We start from the raw sequence: 15,866 nt of genomic DNA, 5'->3' as shown, positions 1-15,866 counted from the left end.
TGTTGGGGTAATTGTAACCCATGACTTTTACTTTCTACTGATGGCATGAGAAGAGATAGGCGTGGCACCTTCTTCTATCCTTCTCGTTCTCTTTTAGTACAGTCCTTAGGGCATGCATAGCGGAATTTGCTCTTATTATTGACGGCTTAGCGACTACACGGGCAACCAAGATCACATACTTAGTATGGAGTGGGTGAGGTTCTTTAATTGAACGGCGCCTAGGTCACCAAGGTGCATACGAACGCGAGGGTTGTATGATTATAAATTTACTAATTCTTGCACAAACACTCGCTCATTGCACTTTTGGAGAATCCAGTCATCATTTAGCAGTGTTTCGGAGTCTGGCGTTGAATTCCACGATGCTTACCCAGCCCATGTTCAGATGTGTTCACAACTTGGACGATGAGAAGTGAAAACAGCCCTATTCACTTCTGCATTTATTAGGAAAGATTGTGCTGTTAAAGAATTTCCGTTATAACACGTTAATAAAGACACTTCTCCCATGCTGGGGAGTGCCAGCTCAATCGTCATACACCCATTTCACGGCCACTAACATAATGGACATCAACGATATAACATTGCGTCTTGCGGCGCTCACTCTTGTAGACTCAGAATCTCCCATTTCTCCCATCGGCAAGCTTCCGTCTGAGCTGCAAGACATTATTTTTCAGAAGCTCTCCAATGCTCAGCTCTACCCGTTTTTGTTCATGAGGAGGACCTACAAAAGTGCTCGCCGTGCATTGTACGGCGGTGTCCTAGCCGTACGTGTTCACAGTCCGCGATCCAAAAACTTTCTTTCCCTGTGGAAAGCGCTCTCTCACAGCCCGGAGATGATTGGCCTCGCTAGAACGCTCCAGTTGCAATGGCATGCTCGTGGGCTTGCAGACGTGCACGAACTGAAGGCCCCCTGGACCAAGATGCGAGACTGGCTTCTGCAATACACGCCGACGATACGGACTTTGGACGTTGAGATCGGCCATACGCATACCTGGAATCAAGTGAGTATGGGCATCTCCTCTCCGCTACTTGTGGAGATCATACTTCGCGCATTTGACAGCAAGAAGTACCAGCCAGTCTCGTCATCCTGGCTGACGGCCCTTCCAGCAGATCATCACGACTGGAGTCTTAGTCTCATCAACTGCTACTTCCATCCGGGGATGGCATCGTGGTTTGCAACGAGAATGCGCGTCTCTTCCGTTGTCCGGCTTGAGATCACCGGGTCTTGTTGGAATTGTTCGTCCGCATTCGTTTATCCACAGTCGAGTCTCCCACGGCTGAAGCATCTTCACTTACAGGTTCTCGCGTGCAATCACAGCTGTCAACATCAGCAACAGGCTAAGCCGCCACATGTAATGCTGCGATCGCTCTCTCGCGCCGTGACGCGGCTTGAGAGCTTGCATTTCAGCGGGCGCATTCCTTCTCTGATACATGTCGCAAGTGTGATTCGTGTCTACTACCCATCACTACGTTGCTTCACGGCACCGGCGAGTGAGCAGCTGCGCCTGGACGAACTCCTAAACTACTCCAACGTCGAGAACTTCGCCTTCTATTGCGACCAACAAGGCGAGCTGACGGATGAGAAGTGGACGCTTCTTCGGATAATTCTGCACCTCGACCCACGCAAAGATCTGTTCGCGCGACGGCTGACTGATTTCAAGAAGGGTCGACGGATTTCACTCGTACCCGCGTTCGAAAACGAAGACGTGCCTGCCTCCGCCCAACGCCGCACGAGGGCGCGCATGGAACGGTTCCAGCTCGCTTTCCAATTCTTCCGCGACGAGGTTTGGGGCCCGGACGGACGGGCTCGCTGGCGAAAGAACATCGAATGCCGCCCCGGAGAAGTGAAAATCGGTGAACACTTCACCATAGACCATTCGGCGTTGGCGGTCTTGGAATGAACATGTACGTGCGAGACTCGAAAGTCGTCAGTGTAGAGAAAAAGAACGATTGGATAATCTGCCCGTGTGTTTCGTAATTCTAGTCCACGGCGAAGATAGGGGTGCTACTTATGACCATTGTCTACTTTGATGTCTGTCTGTCATTTATACATGCCTGGAAAAGACGCTATGATTTTCAGGGACGTCTTCGTGGCAATGACTTTGTTCAGCTAACCTAAGCGTAGCACCGTTGCAGGTTGCGATCAAGGCAAATCGAATTCCAAGACTCAAAGAGTGGTCTCTTCGGTAGAAAGATTGTGCACCACCTTTTTTCCTCTGAGAAGGTTGTCTTAAGGATGTGAGAAAGGACCTACCAATTTGAACCCTGGGAATTGAAGGCTCTAGACTTTGCTTCATTGATTTCCAAAGAGGAAAGATGTAAGTTTAGTCTCTGTCTATCAATTATCGACAAAGGTATTTTATTACGTTTTCAATGCGTGCGACTCATTTGAAGTTTACTAGTGCCTCCCTGTTCCTGGCGAGGCGGAAACTTAAGGCTTTACTAGGTCGAACTTACCATCCAGAGCTGCTCACTACCAAGAATGTGCATAGGGAGGGCTAGCTACGTCTCGGGGTGCTTCCACGCATGTGCTTTAATTTCCAGAACAACCTTGACCGACAATACGAGGTGGGAAAGCCGTATAGAGAGTACGAGAGAATCCGGACGAAACAGAATAACTAGGCAGTGAATCCACCAGTCTTAACTTTGCCCAAGAAGAGGAAATAATTCTTACGCGCCTTTGTAAGGCTACGTGCTATGAACAAGTTCTAAGTTACTGCCTTTCTCGGAAACAGTTACAGGCAGATTGAAGATAGATTCTGAGAATTTAGTAAGAGCAATAATAGCACGGGTGGTCGATGTATCGAGTTGCTGTCGCATTCTGCGTGTAATTGATGACCGAATGGCTCCAAGATGCAAGGAACATATGATGTCGCCAAAAGTTGGAACCGTACCGTTGACTTAATCATTGTCAATATGCGACTGTTCTTTAAAGAAAATGGGCAAGTGGTTGTTTTTCCCAGGATGACCATCCCGAACATCGCGTTGAGCGCAGCGAGAATCATGGGATACAAGACGCAACTAAGCACCATGGACGACCCCGAACGACGAGCTGCTCTGATAATGCAAAAATGTAGTAAAAAGGTTGTTTCTACATTTACTGCCTCCTAAGCAATTCTTAGAACCGCTTATGCTCTTGTCGCAATCGATTTTCGGCTACTCGCTTGGGAATCAGATGAGTTCATCGGCCTCAATGTTAGCTAACAGATAGCCCTGAATTCAATAAAACTCATTTCGATATCTCTTGCATCTGGTTAGGATAAACAACCGGTAGCTATCTGCTTGTTCTCGAGTGTACGAATTCATAGATAGGACAGTCAACCATCATAAAGCCTCGGATATCTTCTGTGTTGCTCATGGACTGCGAATACAACGTACGCCTCCTAAGCACTGAGCTATTTGGCTTCGAACTGCATGCATCGAGGAAACTACACCTCTCCTAGTACCCACGATTAGGGAAAAATCGCTCTGAGGTTGTTTGAAAACCTTCGTTCATAAGAATTTGCCGCTGGTAAAACCGCGGACTTCTGCAGATCTGAAGGAGAAATACGTTCAATTTGGGAAGATATTACGTGACTGAGGCTTTGAAGGACATAGCCAAATTCAAGAACAAAACCGGGAAGGCTGTTCCTGCTTTTGAATATCCCTAGTCACGAGCTTCTTACCGGAACAGCAACCAGTTTAGCATGTTGTTGGGGTTGTCAAGGGCGCAAAAGTGGTGCGCGCATGAGGCAAAACTCGAGCTCGAGGGGTTCTGTTCAGAAGTTGAATTGAAATTTCTGTTGTGGATTCTGTCAAGATATGTACATTCGGGTCGACAAAGTCATGGAGCGCGTGGAAGGACAAGGCAGCGAACAGCAGTTCGCTGATGGACGTGCCCCTTTAGGCCATGGTGATAGTCAGGAAACGGTCTGGAGTGGTTTTGGCGGCGTTGCAGGCGTTTGGGCTTAGTCCAAAAACGGAATAGCGCATCCGAAAGGCGACGTCTCCAAGATGCCCCAGGGTCCGAGTTACGCTCCGGACATTACGAGTTCCAGCATAATTCTTACCTCTAACATTACTATACCACCAACGCCAATAATGGCCCTTTGCCTTCTCTGCGTTTTGTCTTGAAGGGTAGCGCGACATAATCGAGCGCTTCTGTGAGGCGCCCTATTCCCTATCCCTTGCTCTTATCCTCCTCCTGCCTAGATCCCTAATAGTCGCCCAAGACGTGACCTGTTACCGGCGATGATTCGATATCTTCTCAGCCTTCTGGCCTGCTCGCTGGGCGTCGCAGCAGTCAGAGACTATGATACGAACTCCTACTACGCCCTCAAAATCGACCCGAGTGGTTCACCAGATGAGATCGCTCTGCATCTGGGTCTGAAAAACGAAGGTCCTTTAAAAGGCTTGAACGACCATTACGTGTTCTCAGCGCCAAAGCACGACCATGATATTGTACACGAATCGTTACGAAAAAGAAAGCGCTCAGTGTCTTCGGGCCCACATGTCCTTGACAGCGTCCGATTTGCCCAAAAACAAGTACCGAAGCAAAGGCTGTTCAAACGGAGTGTGATTCCTTCAAGAGCGTCGGTGGGGGATGAGACCGCCATCAATGCAAGAGAAGATGTGGCACGACAGCTGAGTATTGTGGATCCGGAATTCACTAGACAGTGGCATTTGTACAACACCGTGGAAGTAGGCAACGATCTTAACGTCACGGGTGTTTGGCTGGAGGGCATCACGGGAAAGAACGTCACGGTTTGCATTATTGACGATGGCCTGGACATGGACAGTTTGGACCTGAAGCCCAACTATTTTGCGAAGGGTTCGTATGATTTCAATGAAGGTGTTGACGAGCCAAAGCCGCGGCTCTCAGATGACCAACACGGAACGCGGTGCGCTGGAGAAGTGGCGGCCAGCAGGAATGACGTGTGTGGAGTAGGCGTCGCATACGAGTCGAGGATCTCTGGAATACGCATCCTGTCAAAGCCCATCTCGGACATTGATGAAGCTGAGTCAATTGGATACATGAGCCAGGACAACGACATCTACTCGTGTTCGTGGGGACCCCAGGATGACGGCAAGACGATGGAGGCTCCGGGTATGTTGATACAGCAGGCAATGCTGAAGGCCATACAGGAAGGAAGAGGTGGCAAGGGCAACATTTACGTCTACGCTGCAGGTAACGGAGCTGCTTGGGACGATAACTGCAACTTCGATGGCTATACGAATAGCATATACAGTGTTTCGGTTGGTGCTGTCGATCGCGCGAACAGGCATCCGTTCTACTCGGAAAAGTGTTCCGCTCAGCTGGTGGTTACTTACAGCAGTGGCACTAGCCACGACGCTATCCACACGACCGATGTTGGCCTTAACAAATGCACAAGCAGCCACGGTGGCACTTCAGCTGCTGGTCCTCTCGCAGCCGGCGTATATGCGCTTGTGCTCTCGATCCGACCGGACCTGACCTGGCGGGACATTCAATGGCTTACAGTCTTGACTGCAGATTCATTTCGACATCCGGAGAATGAAGACGATTGGCAAAAGACGCCGCTTGGTGTCGAATTCAGTCATCAATTTGGATATGGCAAGCTCAATGCGGGCAGGATTGTTGATTTAGCCAAGACTTGGAAGGTTGTTAAACCTCAGGCATGGTACTTTTCGCCCTGGATTCACGTTAAGCACGGTATCCCGCAGGGCGACCAAGGCCTCCACAGCACGTTCACGGTCACAAAAGAAATGCTCCAGGCTGCCAATCTGGAGCGTGTGGAGCACGTCGTCTTGACTATGAATGCGGAGCACCAACGCCGTGGTGATCTTAGCGCTGAATTGGTTAGCCCTTCAGGAGTTCGGAGCATGCTCGCTCCATCAAGACGTCTTGACGAAGCAGAAAGTGGCTATGTTGACTGGAACTTCATGTCCGTGGCCCACTTTGGCGAGGATGGCATTGGCGAATGGACACTCATCGTCCGGGATACAAACATCAACGATAAAATTGGTGTCCTGACAGACTGGCGGCTCAAGCTCTTCGGTGAGTGCATCGATGCAGAGAAAGCGACTCTGCTACCGATGCCAACTGAGCATGACGATGATGACCATGACGTTATCTTATCTGCTCCTGTCAGTACGGCATCAGTGGCCCCCACAACCACGAAACCCCTCCCAGATGGCTCGGGCCATCCCACTCGACCTGCCATACCTAAACCTACGGATGCTGGCGAAGCGCCTTCACCCGCACAAACGACGCCCGCAACTGGCTCGCCAACTGGCACCCAAGTTTCTTCACCGACTTCAACGGATCTGTCTGAAGAAGAAAGCGAGAAACAAAACGAGCATTTCCTCCCACCCATATTCCCAACTTTTGGTGTTTCTAAGCGCACGCAAATTTGGATCTACGGTTCTCTCACGATCATCGTCCTCTTCATCACGTCTCTTCTGATTTATCTCTACGTGCAACGCCGGAAGAGGCTAGCTGCGAACCCGAGAGATGGGTATGAGTTTGAGATGATTAATGATGACGACGAGCTTGATGCTCTTGCGAGCAAGATGGCGGGAAGCAAGCGGAAGTCAAGACGGGCTGGAGAATTGTACGATGCATTTGCCGGAGAAAGTGACGAGGACAGCCTGTTCTCTGACGGGGACGATCACGATCGCAGAAATGATGCATACGCAGACAGTGATCGTGGAGAGGAACAGAGGTTGACGGAGAAATAAGTGTATAAAAGACAGGACCTTGTGCAGTTCCCGTCGAAATTCCGGCCACGGGGAGATTTGGAAAGCAACTGGAGCGGATACAAAAGACAGCCTTTGGAGGTCTCTGCATAGTGTTACGGCGTTTCCTTTCGCGATTGACGTATGTATACTAACAGATTGGGGAGCGGAAATCTTCATGAACTCCCGGCAAGCGGCATGTGCTTTGGGGTTTTTGTTTTCGCGAATATCTAGTCGCAACATGCAGCATATGGGCATATGCGAGCATTATATTCGACTCGTTCTATGCAACCAATTGTTCTACTACCACTGATGCAGGCCAGCAAACGTGATCGAGGGACGTTTCTGCAATGTGAATGATATGCCAGACTGCCCTCGTTCATTGGACCGTCTCGTGCCTAGATAAATGTAGATCTTCACACCTTCGAGGGAAACAATCTAGAGATAACCAGCTCGATACTTTTGCGGACGCCGTGGCCCAGCCTCCAAATCTGATCGTGCGTGCCTTCCAGCCGCAGCAAGACAATTTCCTTCTGCTGTTCGCTGCTCGCTCGCGCTTCATCCTCGCTGCGCAACGTCTTCCACCCTTGGTGCTCCAGCGTCTTCTGCATCTCCTGCCACTGCTCCTTCTCAACGAGGACATCGCCCTCGCTCGCGCCCAGGATCACGGTCTTCAGACCACCCTCCCTCCAAGCCCGATCATATGCTGCGTTCGTGGGGCTAGCTTCCCTCCACACGCTCTCGTCCTCCCCGAACGCATCGACGACTATCTTTCTGTAGAAGGGCTCGTCGGCGTGGTTCTCCACGAGGGCAGGCAAGTCGTAGATCCCCGCCAACCCGACGACCGCGCTGGCCGGCAGAAGGGTTGAGCGGGCGCTGCTGCGCATCACGCTTTGGAACGCGAGCGTCGCGCCGGCGCTGTGCCCGACCAGGACGTACCTGTACCCGCCCTCGGCACCGACGTTGTACTTCTGCCGCAGGTGGCAGAGCGACAGGACGACGTCGGCAATGTGCCGGTCGTGCCGCACGCGCAGGCCCGCCGGCTTGGACTCGTCGTCGGGCGCGTGCGTCGAGAGGCCGTAGTTGGGCGCCGCGAAGCCGGCAATGCACTGCAGCGTCAGGGAGTCCGGGCAGGCGAGGAGCTGCGAGAGAGCGGGCTGCAGTTCGGACTTGTCCTGAGACGGATCCCGCCACGCGCCGCCGTGGATGAAGCTGTTTGGCATCTGTCAGTCTCTTGCACCAAGGCTGGACCCGCGGCTGGCCAGCAAGGTCGAGTGAGATTCTTGCGTACATCACCCACACCGTCCTTTCCGGGCTGCTCTCCTCCAGCGGGCGCGGGAGGCAGACGTCGTAGTTCTGCAGCTCGTGCTGCGATCCGTACACACCGTCCCGCTCAAACCGGGGGAAACTGGTGTCGCCCGATTTCACCGTGGCAGGCTGTTGCTGCTTCGCTGCCTCCTCATCCCGAGCCATAGCTGAAGTTGCTGATGCTGTTTGTGCCTGCACCAGCAGCGTCCCGCAATGGATGCGTCTTGCTCGATGCTCCAGAAAAGTGACGCGGCGGTTTTTCCGTGGGGTAATCTGCTCTGCTTTCGAAGGGGCCACCCCTGTCAATCCAAACGGCGGGTGATGTCAGAGAAGGCTGCTCTTCAGCCTCGCCAGCCCAACACAGCCGTGAGGGTTGAAGATAAAATAGTGCCCCCTTTATCTTCGAGAGACGATCATTGCATAATGAAATGGTTTATCCATGTGAGGAGCAGGTCTTTCCTTATCGAAGCTTCAAACAAGATGAGATCTAGGAGATACAAGGGGAGCAAAGTCGTCGCCATCTGTTAGATTATTACTTCGGTGCTACGCCGGAGGCCCGCCGCTTTTACGTGCTTCTTCAATCACTGCTGGTAGGGAGCGTCCAATCAGCATTATGTCCGAATAGCGACGCTGGAAACCGCTTTCGTATGCACGTGCAGCTCCTGTTGGGTCTATCTTTTGAGGTTGTTGAATCTCCTAGCGTGTTTGAGAATCAGGAGGACATTAAGCCAGTACACTGAGTCGAGCTTTCACCGCAGTCACAAGAATTGGAATGAGGATACGAAAGGAAAAGCCCGAATTCAAGCTTTGTCGAGATGTGTTCTTTGATCGGAGGGGGTGCCGCCATCCCCATGCACAATTGAAGTTCTAACCTCTACAGTCATACAAAACAGCGCAACAAATATGGTAACACGTGCCCATAATCAATGTGATCGTGACGTCTGCGAGGCGGGGCATTGCATCGCCGGGTCGTAATAAAAAAAACAGTGATGTACTCCTCAGCTTCTGCTCTATTTCTTTGTTTCCGACAGGTTATCTCCATCGTCGAAGATGTTTTCGGCCACCTCTCTTGCATCCTCATCGCCAGACAATTCATCCCTGTACGGCGATAAAGTTCCTTCATTAAATGCATCGCCTTCGTCTGATCCGTAGTCATCATCCCATGCCTCCCGGAGGCTGATATCATCCTCATCCTCCCTCAAAGCTTCCGCAGCTTCCAGGGCGGCAGGGTCGTCTGCATATTCGGCTCTCAATGCATCCCTGCTGGTCCTGTGCGCATTCTCTCGTTCCAGCTCCTCTAGCTCCGCAGCGCGCTTCTTTGTCTGTGTGTAGATCACAAATCCGGTCAGCGCACCGGCAGCAACACCGATGGTGATGCTGATGTAGCTTATCATCTTAGTGTGGAAGTCCATCTCCTTGCCCTTCTCCGCGAGCTCTCCAAGCTTTGCGCCAACGAAAACATGCAGCAAGAGTTTAGGAGTGATGATTGCGGTAGCGATGAGGAAAGACTGCCAGCTTACGGTTGGAATGGTGGACAGGGCGCCGTTTGAGAGCGAGTAGGGTAGAGGGCAAAGACGAATCATGATGAGCAGTTTCATGCCGTCGTGCTTGAGGGTCAGTGCTAGAGCGGCAAAGCGAGAGTCATTCTTCACAAGTCTGTCCACGTAGGATTGCAGGAGGTAGCGGGAGGCCAGGAACGAGCACGTGCTTCCCACAACCGTAGCAGTCGCAACAATGAACCAACTATGCAGCAATATCATTAGCCCTGTTGATCCGAAGGTCGACACGTAACATGCAATGTACTCACCCGTGTGGAAAGCCGTACACAAATCCGGACAGCGTTACGCAGCTGGAATACCCAATGAGCGGAGGGAACGACACCACGAATGTGATGGCCCAGAGAATCAGCCAGCCGGCCGGCAGGTCCCTCCATTTCTTCGCAAACGGCTCCAGCGCGGCGAAGATGCGTTCATTGTACACAAGCAGCAGGACGCCGAGCACAATGGCCACGACGCCCGCAATCGCCAGCAGAACCTGCTGCACAGGCGTGAGCTTGCTGAATTGCTTGCGGGCCGAGCGGTCGAACTTCTTGTACCGCCTGAAAGCGCGACCGTACCATGAGCGGGCGGCGGGTCGTTGTTGGGAGGTCAAGGAGGTGCTGCGGCGGTAGGTCGTTGGGCGGGACCAGAAGGGAGAATTCAGCCTGTCCGGGGGTGTTTCTGTGTCTTCGTAGACGGGGAAGGCGAGCGCGTCGCGCGCACCACTGTGATCTAAAGGGCTTGACATTGCTTGGTGAGGTGCACGATAATCCTGCCGCCTGGGGAACGGGAGGGCGCGGGATGAAGAGTTTAGCGGCCCGCGGACAAAGAATGAAGTCGAAAGCAGAAATATGGAACCCAAAAGTGCCGTCTATATCATTGTCGATTCTGGGGATGGGATTGTTACGGAGATGAGAGGATGCTGACGACGACTGCGAGCGCACCTCGACGTGAGACGAAGAATGATGCAGTGCACAGCCCAGACGCTCCTGGTATGACATCGTGCCCGGTGGCGGTTGGAATCCGTGCCCGAGCAGCCAATTAGCGATGAGGAGAACGGCCTTCAAATCCTCGTCTCCAAACGCCAGAGTTGGCAAGGTAAACCACCTGGAATTCTTCTCGAATCGAACTGGGATCCCGTCTTTGTGTGTTCAATTCGATTACATACTATTGCGAGTCGGACGATTCATGATGGTTGGATTGTAGACGTCAATTGAGCAGGACTTCGATCTCCCCTCACCCTGCACGTGCTCTCTGTAGTTATTCGTGCGTGCTGTTCCAAGACCTGAACTTGGGGCAGTAGTTTGAGATGCGAGGGACGGAAGCCCCTCAATACACGTTGAAAATCTGGATTCTCTAACTTGCTTCATTCTCAAAGCGACGTCTTCACTGATCTGATTCTCTTCTGGCCACGGGCTGCTTAGTCTCGACCTCCTGAGCCTTTCAACACGATTTGTGCCGTATCGGCACCAAAGGACCCCGGAAGATAGGATAGACGCTGTAGGTACAAAGCAAGCAAACACAAATATAGCGTTGAGATTGAACCTCGAGGTTGGCAACGTTTGATTAGCAACCGTAGGCCCGGACGAAGCGTCGGCTGCCTAGGAAGTGAAAATGCCCGCGGAAACCACCGTAAGAGACAAAAGTTGTCGGAAGAAATATGAGGCCAATCACTACGATCGACTTCATTATCTCCATCTCACGCTGATTGCTACGGTTGTACAACACGATGTTTGAGCCTTTAACAATGTTTTGATTGGCTTCTTCTTGGAGTCTGCGCAGCCAACATTCTTCGGTGAACAAACGTCGTGCTGTCAACGTGTTCAAGTCAGCCTGGAGCTCAAACGTAGTATTGAAAAGTGCTATTCTCAGAGAACTTCTCCGCATTCAAAGCATGGAAGTGCACGAAGTGAGCGAAGGGCGATTGGCGACTCTGGCCCAGCAATGAGCACCGATCGGCCAACAGCCATATTCCAGCACGCTGGCAGAGAGCTCAGTGACCGATCTTGATGACGACTCCCGTGCTTCCGTTCTTTTTTGTTCTCCTTTCATGGAGCAGGTTGATAGACGCCGGTGGGAAAAGGTGTACGGACGTTGCGCTGGATGTTGCTGCTCCCCATGCGAAGGCTATCAACGTGCAAGTGCAATGTACATGTGCACCGGCATACACGTAAAGGACACGCCCACGTACTTGTGCGGATTGTACTAACACGCGTTTTGGCGGTGGAAAGTGGGTTTCGCCGGACGATGGCCAGCAAGTTACGGCTGGTGATGAGGCCGCAGGCGCTTTGCTTCATCTAGGTCGTTGGTCTCTCTGCTCGTTGCCAGCAGACGCGCCTAAACCGTTTTGAGTCGATCCCCAGTAGTATCCCAGCTTCGTCAACTCCAAGCTCACTTCCGCCAACTTTCGTACTCGACACCTCTGCGACGATCCTTGGGCACTTCATAACAGCCTTTTGCTCCATATGAAGCCTCTACCTTCGCGCTACTTCTCTCTCAACTTGCACTACCGCAGCCATGCTCTCAGACGACACTTATGACCTCTGCCGCCCCGTGCTAGATGACGACGCGATCGACGAGGACGAGAAGACGGAGAAGTTGGAGGAGCTGCTCAGGGACAAGGCCGGCCTGAGCGGCAAGCAGCTGGAAAATACTGTCCTCGACGCGCTGTGGCGCCACAAGAACTCGACGTCCGAGAATGCGTCGTCACCCCCACTCGTTCGTCACACCGTCGTGCGCAGAGCGTCTCCGGCTCCGTGGCAGGTAGCGCGCTCGGCCACGCCAACTCATGCCCCTGGGCTGGGTGCAGCGTCTCCTGCGCTGGCGCGGACGAAATCCTCAACGGCCTCGCCTTTCACCTCGCCGCGCGCTTCTCCACGCCTCGCTCACGTCGGACTCCATGCACCGCACATCCCTCACAGTCCACGACTCGATGCATACCAACCGAGCGATGCCAGTCCGCCCGTGCACCAATACCACGATCTGGATGGTGACTCTGTAGATTGGCTGGTCAACGACGAGACAGGCAGCAATGCGTCCTCGTTCGCCGGCGAGGGCGTGCTGAACGGAGCTGCTGCAGAGTGGATGGCACCGCAAACAATGAGTCCGTACGATCTGTTGCGGTCTGTTGTCAAGGAAGACCGCTCGGACGAGGAGCTGGAGAAGTTGCTTCAAGAAAATGGCTACGATTTCAGTGCGACCGTCATGGCCCTCATGGACAGTCAAGAGCAAGCCATGCCAACCCCTCCGGTGACGATTGCCGAGCCCGCGCCGACTTTCCTTATCGGAAAGTCTATGAGCCCAGCATTCCGTCCAAGCACACCCTTGGGACAGCAGAAATCGCATATTCTGTGCAAGTACTATCTGGCAAACGGTAGCTGTGCGCGAGCAGACTGCAGGTTCAGTCACGATGCGAGCAAGGTGCTTTGCAAGTAAGTGTCTCCCTGATAAGACCAATCCGGTCGTATACATGCTTATCGGACAGATACTTCTTGAGCGGCAACTGCCTTGCCGGCGACAACTGCATTTTCTCTCACGACCCCTCGCTTCTGATGCAACGGATGATGCTCGAGAACGCGGCCAACCAACAGTTGCACCAGGTCCAACCAAACTTCCAGATCGGGGACTACGAAGCCTTTCCCACCCTGCAGCAAACAGCTAACATCAACCAAATCGCAGCGTCCGGCTACGATTGGGATGCGTTCGAGAAACATAATGGTTCCATTGGTGCGGTTGCTCCTCCGCCAGGCTTCAACCCACTAGGCCCGAACGGGCCGGGCCGGCCGCACTCGAGACCAAGCAGCCGTCACACATCACGCGCACCGACTCCCTCGGTGCCTGCTGTCGATGATGCAGAGGCATTTCCATCGCTCGGATCTGCTGCCGCGGCAAAAGCTTCCAAAAAGCACCATGGCAAGCGTGGCGGTCATGGTCATGGACAGAAGGAAGGACCCAGCACACTCGCTGATCTTGTACGCATGTCACCTTCACCTGGGCCTGTTCAACTACGCAAGAATTTTCAAAAGCCCCGCGGATACGTCGGTCGCGAATCTAGTGGCTCGGCGGCCTCAATCCCCCCGCCCGAGCAGATCCCCTGGTTGGAGACCGGTGATGCAGCGAACAAAGCGTATCTAAAGGCTAGAGCCGAAGCCATCAAGCACGGAGGATTGAGAAACAAGTTCCTGCAGAGTGCCGCTCAAGCTTACAATCGCAATGACTCACGTGCTGCAAAAGCCTTGAGCTTACGTGGTCAAACTGAGAATAATCTTATGCGAGAGGCGCACCGTGAAGCGGCTCGCGCGCTGTACGAAGAGCGAAACAAGAGCTCTGGACCCAACGCGCGAGAGCTCTACGTGGATCTACACGGTTTGTGTTCAGCAATAGAGATGTCTGATCCCATCACTGACTCGGAGCAGGCCTCCACCCAGACGAAGCAGTCGCTTATCTAACCAAGGCTTTGCGTGAGCACGAGAACTCGTACCCCATGCGTCCCATCTACGCAATTACTGGCACGGGACATCATTCTCGCAACGGTAAAGATAAGATAGGAAAAGCCATACGCACGTTCTTGACCGAATGGAGGTACACATTCCGCGAGTTTAGCGTTCCCGGCGACAAGAACGGCATGGGCGGGGTGATTGGTATTGATCCGACGAGCTATGATCGCAGTGCTGCAAAGAACGACCCCACCGCTGGGGCAAGCGAAGGAGGCGCAGTAGGTGGGAGTGCGGAGAGCACAAAGGTTAGGATTCTCAGGAAGGAGGATGTAGAGGCGGAAAATGCTGCCGCTGCCGCCGCTGCAGCAGCTGCTGCTGGGGGAATCTCAAGAGAAGGCGATTAGATGTAGTTGGCTTAAGCGTTTAAAAGAAAGAGCAAATGAAAGAAGAATCTACAAGAATCCATGATTGGATGTCGGAGGTGGCCGTTGCGAATACGACGCTTGCCAATTTAGGTGAAATACGAATGCCGAGCCTTCTGATTCATCAACACCTCAAAACGACCTGCGAACCGCGATGTCGTCAGTTCGTACGGCATAAATATCTCTTACAAGTGAAAAGAATCGTCAATCCATGTGACCTGGTCGTGATGTCGATGCCAGCAGCAAGAATCGTTGTGATCACCACCGTCGCAGCGTTCGCCACGGCTCCGGCCGCAGCAGCGCTGTTCCTGATCTGGAAGCGCAACCAGCTCAGCAAACGAGTGGCCGTCGCGACGAATGTCGACACCAGCGTCCCTCCTGTGGACGAGGTCAGGTCGATACCGCAGAAGCTGCGGGACGAGCCGACGGCCTACGTTCTGAGCGTCGAGCGCGCGTCCAAGGCGGTTCCACGCGCTCGGCTGCTGGACGGTGACCTCGACGGCGTGCTGGTCCGGTACTTGAGCGCCAACATGGTCTCCTTTACGCGCACGCCGCAGGCCCCGCTGATCAAGTCGATGTGCGGCGACGAAGGCGCGAAGAAGACGTTCGAAAGCGGATACCTGGAGCGGCTGCGGTTCGAGGTCGGCGACGTGGTCACAGGCGTCTACAAGGTCGTCGCGCGCGAGAACGGCCGGATCGAGATGGCGCTCGATCCGCCGGCGGGGTGGACCGGTCCGAAGAGCGAGGGGATGATCGTCGCCCGCGTCGAGCAGCGGGGCGACGACGTGGTGTTCTCGAACGGTAGGTGCCCTTTAGCCGGCGCGTGGGGAGATGAGCGCTGACGCCCGACGGGATAGAGACGATCATGTGGAGGAAGCGAGACGGCGGAAAGAAGGAGATCATCGAGACGAAACTTTCGAGTTGGCTCCACGAGTTGATGGTCATGTGGCTCGTGGATTCGGGAACCAAGGCGGTTTCTCGATCGTGAGCCGCCACGGAGCATTTGGCGACACCGAAGACGTGCCATCGAAAGCCCATCGAGCTTCGTGGTTGGCGTCTGAAAGCGCAGCATAGACGCGAACGTCTGTGAAGATTCATGCAGCGTGTGCCCGCAAGGGGATCTTCGTGGGATCACTACGCCACAGACTAGAGATATTTACGCTCATAAACATGCTCTGCTCAGAAACAATGTTCCAGCGGGATTAGCCCGCTCTCTCTGTAGATAACACAATCAACGCCCGTCCAACTCTTCCGAAACGCAACCGTCGTATTTCTTGCCACAGCCGGCTGTGCTACCCACGTCCTCCTACCTCTAACCAGTCACGCAGATCCAGCGCTCTCGTCGCTTTTAATTCCTGCGATCCTGGATCGCTGAGATGCGCACGTAGGGTACGGGACAGGCAGTTGTAAACGATGAGCGGCGAACCGCGCTTCCGCAACGCATGCTTGACTGAACGACAGTTTTTTCT

General features: G+C 53.3%; 6 protein-coding genes across 6 annotated transcripts; 4 read left to right on the top strand and 2 right to left on the bottom strand.

Moving 5' to 3' along the window:
* Positions 1-557: 557 nt before the first annotated feature.
* Positions 558-1,898, top strand: PV09_07530 (uncharacterized protein; the record flags this gene model as incomplete). Its single annotated transcript, XM_016361307.1, has 1 exon — positions 558-1,898. One exon carries the CDS (start codon positions 558-560, stop codon positions 1,896-1,898), a length of 1,341 nt encoding a protein of 446 aa, XP_016210882.1.
* Positions 1,899-4,034: 2,136 nt separating this feature from the next.
* PV09_07529 (uncharacterized protein) lies at positions 4,035-7,142 on the top strand. Its single transcript, XM_016361306.1, has one exon. The coding sequence runs from the start codon at positions 4,228-4,230 to the stop codon at positions 6,694-6,696; it is 2,469 nt and encodes an 822-aa protein (XP_016210881.1). The 5' UTR covers positions 4,035-4,227; the 3' UTR covers positions 6,697-7,142.
* Positions 6,788-8,256, bottom strand: PV09_07528 (uncharacterized protein). The gene is made up of 2 exons (XM_016361305.1): positions 7,985-8,256; positions 6,788-7,905 (listed from the first exon to the last, which is right to left on the bottom strand). The coding sequence occupies exons 1-2, from the start codon at positions 8,164-8,166 to the stop codon at positions 7,110-7,112; spliced, it is 978 nt and encodes a 325-aa protein (XP_016210880.1). The 5' UTR covers positions 8,167-8,256; the 3' UTR covers positions 6,788-7,109.
* A 551-nt stretch (positions 8,257-8,807) lies between these two features.
* On the bottom strand, positions 8,808-10,565 carry PV09_07527 (uncharacterized protein). The gene is made up of 2 exons (XM_016361304.1): positions 9,809-10,565; positions 8,808-9,744 (listed from the first exon to the last, which is right to left on the bottom strand). The coding sequence occupies exons 1-2, from the start codon at positions 10,285-10,287 to the stop codon at positions 9,012-9,014; spliced, it is 1,212 nt and encodes a 403-aa protein (XP_016210879.1). The 5' UTR covers positions 10,288-10,565; the 3' UTR covers positions 8,808-9,011.
* A 1,364-nt stretch (positions 10,566-11,929) lies between these two features.
* Positions 11,930-14,525, top strand: PV09_07526 (uncharacterized protein). Its single transcript, XM_016361303.1, has 3 exons — positions 11,930-12,970; positions 13,024-13,904; positions 13,955-14,525. The coding sequence occupies exons 1-3, from the start codon at positions 12,057-12,059 to the stop codon at positions 14,377-14,379; spliced, it is 2,220 nt and encodes a 739-aa protein (XP_016210878.1). The 5' UTR covers positions 11,930-12,056; the 3' UTR covers positions 14,380-14,525.
* A 25-nt stretch (positions 14,526-14,550) lies between these two features.
* On the top strand, positions 14,551-15,655 carry PV09_07525 (uncharacterized protein). Its single transcript, XM_016361302.1, has 2 exons — positions 14,551-15,198; positions 15,255-15,655. Exons 1-2 carry the CDS (start codon positions 14,625-14,627, stop codon positions 15,383-15,385), a joined length of 705 nt encoding a protein of 234 aa, XP_016210877.1. The 5' UTR covers positions 14,551-14,624; the 3' UTR covers positions 15,386-15,655.
* Positions 15,656-15,866: the final 211 nt, after the last annotated feature.

The sequence above is a fragment of the Verruconis gallopava genome (assembly GCF_000836295.1).
Source record: "Verruconis gallopava strain CBS 43764 unplaced genomic scaffold supercont1.30, whole genome shotgun sequence".
Lineage (NCBI taxonomy): Eukaryota > Fungi > Ascomycota > Dothideomycetes > Venturiales > Sympoventuriaceae > Verruconis > Verruconis gallopava.
The sequence above is the reverse complement of the archived record's forward strand: the minus strand, read 5'-3'. Positions and strand labels throughout refer to the sequence as shown.

Excerpts from the sequence above, each read along its gene's own strand:
- PV09_07527 (XM_016361304.1), bottom strand. The coding sequence starts at position 10,287 with ATGTCAAGCCCTTTAGATCACAGTGGTGCGCGCGACGCGCTCGCCTTC. Across the intron at positions 9,745-9,808 it reads GTGTACGGCTTTCCACACGG|TTGGTTCATTGTTGCGACTG; the intron begins GTGAGTACATTG and ends ATTGCTGCATAG.
- PV09_07526 (XM_016361303.1), top strand. The coding sequence starts at position 12,057 with ATGCTCTCAGACGACACTTATGACCTCTGCCGCCCCGTGCTAGATGAC. Across the intron at positions 12,971-13,023 it reads GCGAGCAAGGTGCTTTGCAA|ATACTTCTTGAGCGGCAACT; the intron begins GTAAGTGTCTCC and ends CTTATCGGACAG. Across the intron at positions 13,905-13,954 it reads GCTCTACGTGGATCTACACG|GCCTCCACCCAGACGAAGCA; the intron begins GTTTGTGTTCAG and ends GACTCGGAGCAG.
- PV09_07529 (XM_016361306.1), top strand. The coding sequence starts at position 4,228 with ATGATTCGATATCTTCTCAGCCTTCTGGCCTGCTCGCTGGGCGTCGCA.
- PV09_07525 (XM_016361302.1), top strand. The coding sequence starts at position 14,625 with ATGTCGATGCCAGCAGCAAGAATCGTTGTGATCACCACCGTCGCAGCG. Across the intron at positions 15,199-15,254 it reads CGACGTGGTGTTCTCGAACG|AGACGATCATGTGGAGGAAG; the intron begins GTAGGTGCCCTT and ends CCGACGGGATAG.
- PV09_07528 (XM_016361305.1), bottom strand. The coding sequence starts at position 8,166 with ATGGCTCGGGATGAGGAGGCAGCGAAGCAGCAACAGCCTGCCACGGTG. Across the intron at positions 7,906-7,984 it reads GAAAGGACGGTGTGGGTGAT|CTTCATCCACGGCGGCGCGT; the intron begins GTACGCAAGAAT and ends GATGCCAAACAG.